At 38.4% G+C, this 4378-nt stretch overlaps 1 protein-coding gene across 1 annotated transcript in view; it reads left to right on the plus strand.

Annotated features, from left to right (window-relative positions):
• LOC129391565 (desmoglein-4-like) overlaps positions 1-3190 on the plus strand; it is a 17017-nt gene extending 13827 nt beyond the window's left edge. The window contains exons 4-5 of the mRNA XM_055080308.1: positions 1244-1473; positions 3053-3190. Of these exons, the coding sequence (XP_054936283.1) occupies positions 1244-1473; positions 3053-3134 (312 nt within the window). The 3' untranslated portion in view covers positions 3135-3190. The remainder of the gene's footprint in view (positions 1-1243; positions 1474-3052) is intronic.
• The last annotated feature ends 1188 nt before the right edge of the window (positions 3191-4378 follow it).

The raw sequence follows: 4378 nt of genomic DNA on the forward strand, positions 1-4378 counted from the left end.
GGCCGCTGCGCCTGCGCGTCCGGAGCCTGTGCTCCGCAACGGGAGAGGCCACAGCAGTGAGAGGCCCGCGTACCACAAAAAAAAAAAAAAAAAAAAGAGAGAGAGAAAAAGATAAACGGGCAATATAAGATTGAAAGAGAAACCATGGTAATGCCCAAACAATTACAGTCCATACATCCTGATCTTCATCCTATGAGTGTCCCTTTTAACATCTGGGTGAGTTATATAAATATTATAGCCTTATTTACTATCAGTGTTCTAGAGGGCCTGTTCCTAAAATGAATTCTAGCCAGGTTGACCATAGCCAATGTTTGTACATGGGTCATATGTGAAAATCTTCAAAAACTAGAATAAAAAATTAGTCATTGCAGGTAAATAAAAAGAAAAATACCTCAAAATGTATCCACAGAAGCCTAAAAACAAGGGCCATTGTTTATTCATCTAAGCAGAATATCTGCACTGGCAAAAGCCATCCAGATGGTTGGGATAAGTTTGCTCAAGGATGCTCAGCCACCAGGTGAAGAAGCAGGGCTCTGCATATAGCAAACGCAGTAGGGGAGCTGATGCTGTCAACAATAGCTTGAGCTGTGGTTTTGCCACAGCACGAAGCCATAGGAAAGTTCTGGAGGATCAGAGAACAACACAGCACTCAATCCATGGGATAATCTGGTGTCTCTCTAATGAACCTAAGTCTAGAAAGTCCACTGCCAAATCGGGTATAAGAACATACTGTACAAAACCATGTAGGGTGTGAATAGGCTCCTGATTTGTTATCATTCAATTAACTAAATGACTCTACCCCTTAGGCATACAGAAAACATCTTTAAAAGACGTTTATTAACTTCTCAAAAGGTGACCTAGCAAAATACCTAGGGAAGATAATGAAAAACATCCCTGTTTTATTCTGCTAACTCCTACACATCTAATAAAACAGGGATGAAAAACATTTTAGGAAGAGTAAATAGAAGCGTTCTGGGTCATTTCTTTCCTGACCCAGAACCCAAGCATTCTGGGTCAGGAAAGAACTTGTTCAAAGAACTAAAAAGAAACCAGTGTTGTTGGAAGGTAATGAGCAAAGGGCAAGAGTGACTTCAGAAGATTGAAGCAGGCAGGAACCTATCACTCACCATCTCAGGGATCAGTCATACTAGTCCTCTACGCTGTGGCATCATCATGGGATATGAGAAAGAATTTTCTCCCTGACATCATTTATCCCAACACCCGATATGTTTTGCTGTTTCAGATGGCTCTGGGAAAACAGACACGGGAACCATATGTAACGGAAGTTCCTGATATCAATGATTACTGCCCAGTCATTGCTGCTGAGAGGGAAACCCTCTGCCTTGCCTCTCCCTCCATCCTTTTCTCTGCAACAGGCATTAACGATCACTCCTATGGGTCTCCCTTTACCTTCTGTGCTGTTGATGAACCCCCCAGGGACAGCGGACAGTTGGGATATCAGATCAATAATCGGTAAGCAGAATGCAAAGTTGCTCATACTTTAAGACCAAAAGCAAAACTAATTACCAAATAATTAGCCAAGTCACGTAACAATACTTTCTAACTCTATTTCCACCAAGAGTGTAAAGAGCCCATAATAGTATGTGTGTATGTACCAACTGTTGCTACTTTAAAATGAAGGCCTCACATCAATAAAAATTGAGAATAAATTTCAGGCAACATAACACTATATACCTTGGGTTCTTTTTCCTGAGATGTTAAATGTATAATATAAAATGAAACATTATGAGAGAACCTCATTTGGGCTACAATAGCTCCCTAATCACATATTCATTTGGGGAAACAGGAAACTTCAGGAGGTAGGGTGGTAAGATGGGGGTCAGAAAACAGAGTCCAAGGTAAGTGGAAAAACCCACCTTTCTGAGGCCACCAAGCTTCTCCATTCATCTTAAAATGATGCCAGAAAAAAATGCCACCATTAAGGACTTGGAAGAAATTAAGTAACCTTTTTTCTAGCCCTTTCCCACAAAACCACTTTAATATTTTAAAAAGCTAAGCAATTCCATTAAAATCAAGACAACTCTGAATTCACCTTTCCCTGCAAAGCCCAATATGCTATTCTAAATAATTGCTAACCACTTTTTCCTCATTCAGATCCTAGATACTATGAGTAAAAACGTAAGAAAAAATGTTCAGCATGAAGGTTTGTAAAGGTAGTTAAATGATATTATGCATTTGCCTGTAAAAAATATAGTCACATTGGAAAGAATATTCCTAGGTCCTATTTACATGTTGGCGTTGAAAACAGAATAAAATCCCACATTGAATTGAGAGATTGGGATTGACATATATACACTAATATGTATAAAATGGATAACTGATAAGAACCTGCTGTGTAAAAAAATAAATAAAATAAAATTCAAAAAAAAAAAAAGAATAAAATCCCACCTAACAGGTTATGGCCATTCCTTATTTGACTCTTATTTTGATCACAGATTACATTTTGGTAGACCTAGCCAGCTTATCACATAACCAACTGAAAGTAGTAACCCATAATAATAATAATAATAATAATTGACTGTTAAGGATTAATCAATTACTATTCATGACTTAGGAGTAAATCACCTCTAAACCCTCCTCGGGTCGATAAGCAAATTTCAACCTATATTTTAAGCAATGGTTTCTATAAAAATCAATAGGTAATCGTAGCACAAAGAATTAGGAAAATAATAGTTATTGGAATAATTTTAAATAATAGGACAGCAGTTTTGAATAAGAGATAACAACAGTCTTCAGAAGGATATTTGTAGACTACAATCCCAAATAGAAGACTTCCAATATTTCCTTGCAGCTCAATATTCTTCATTCACTGGACAAATAGTCATTGAGTGCATATTATATGCTAAAGTATAATAGCATATAATATTAAACTCTGGAAATAAGCATCATAAGCGTTAATTAAAAAAATACAATGTACTCTATGATCAAAGGAGCATGAAAAAAAATCAGGCCCTAAATTAGTCTTGGGTATTAGGAAGGGTTACCCCCAAGAAATTTTAATTTATTTTCTCTCCCTTGTCTTCCTTTTCAGCTACCTCTACAATCCTGATGGCCGAGCAGCCTTTATATCCCTTATATTACGCTATCCCAATCCTAGTAAAGGAGAGTTTTAACACAGCATGCAAATTGCCGCAGATCGTGGAGTTAAAGGCCTGCAACTGTGACACTGACCACATGTGCTTGTACCCGGGTACCACGGGCATCAGCACTGGAGACGGCAGCTCCGTTACCAGTGTGTCTGTCACTGATGACAAAACTGGGGGTTCAAATGTTGGTCTCGGACCAACACGAATTGGCATGATTGCACTGGACCTCTTACTACTGCTTCGTAAGTACTGGATTAAATCCCTCTTTTCAGCAGTTCTTCAAAATAAGAATGTCACCAGGTTCACTGGAATGGCTATGTTCAGTTTGGCCATTTCTTTTTTTTTTTTTAACATCTTTATTGGAGTATAATTGCTTTACAATGGTGTGTTAGTTTCTGCTCTTTAACAAAGTGAATCAGTTATACATATACATATGTTCCCATATCTCTTCCCTCTTGCATCTCCCTCCCTCCCACCCTCCCTATCCCACCCCTCTAGGTGGTCACAAAGCACTGAGCTGATCTCCCTGTGCTATGCGGCTGCTTCCCACTAGCTATGTATTTTACATTTGGTAGTGTATATATGTCCATGCCACCCTCTCACTTTGTCCCAGCTTACCCTTCCCCCTCCCCGTGTCCTCAAGTCCATTCTCTAGTAGGTCTGTGTCTTTCTTCCCATCTTGCCCCTAGGTCCTTCATGACCTTTTATTTATTTATTTATTTTAGATTCCATATATATGTGTTACCATACGGTATTTGTTTTTCTCTTTCTGACTAACTTCACTCTGTATCTCCATAGTGGCTGTACCAATTTACATTCCCACCAACAGTGTAGGAGGGTTCCCTTTTCTCTACACCCTCTCCAGCACTTATTGTTTATAGACTTTCTGACGATGGCCATTCTGACTGGTGTGAGGTGGTATTTCATTGTAGTTTTGATTTGCATTTCTCTAATAATTAGTGATGTTGAATATCTTTTCATGTGCCTCTTGGCCATCTGTTTGTCTTCTTTAGAGAAATGTCTATTTAGGTCTTCTGCCCATTTGGAAGCCTGGGTTGTTTGTTTCTTTGATATTGACCTGCATGAACTGCTTGTAAATTTTGGAGATTAATCCTTTGTCAGTTGCTTCATTTGCAAATATTTTCTCCCATTCTAAGGGTTGTCTTTTCATCTTGTTTATGGTTGCCTTTGCTGTGCAAAAAGTTTTAAGTTTCATTAGGTTCCATTTGTTTATTTTTGTTTTTATTTCCATTTCTCTAGGAGGTGGGTCA

Source organism: Physeter macrocephalus, chromosome 19, assembly GCF_002837175.3.
Source record: "Physeter macrocephalus isolate SW-GA chromosome 19, ASM283717v5, whole genome shotgun sequence".
Taxonomy (NCBI): domain Eukaryota; kingdom Metazoa; phylum Chordata; class Mammalia; order Artiodactyla; family Physeteridae; genus Physeter; species Physeter macrocephalus.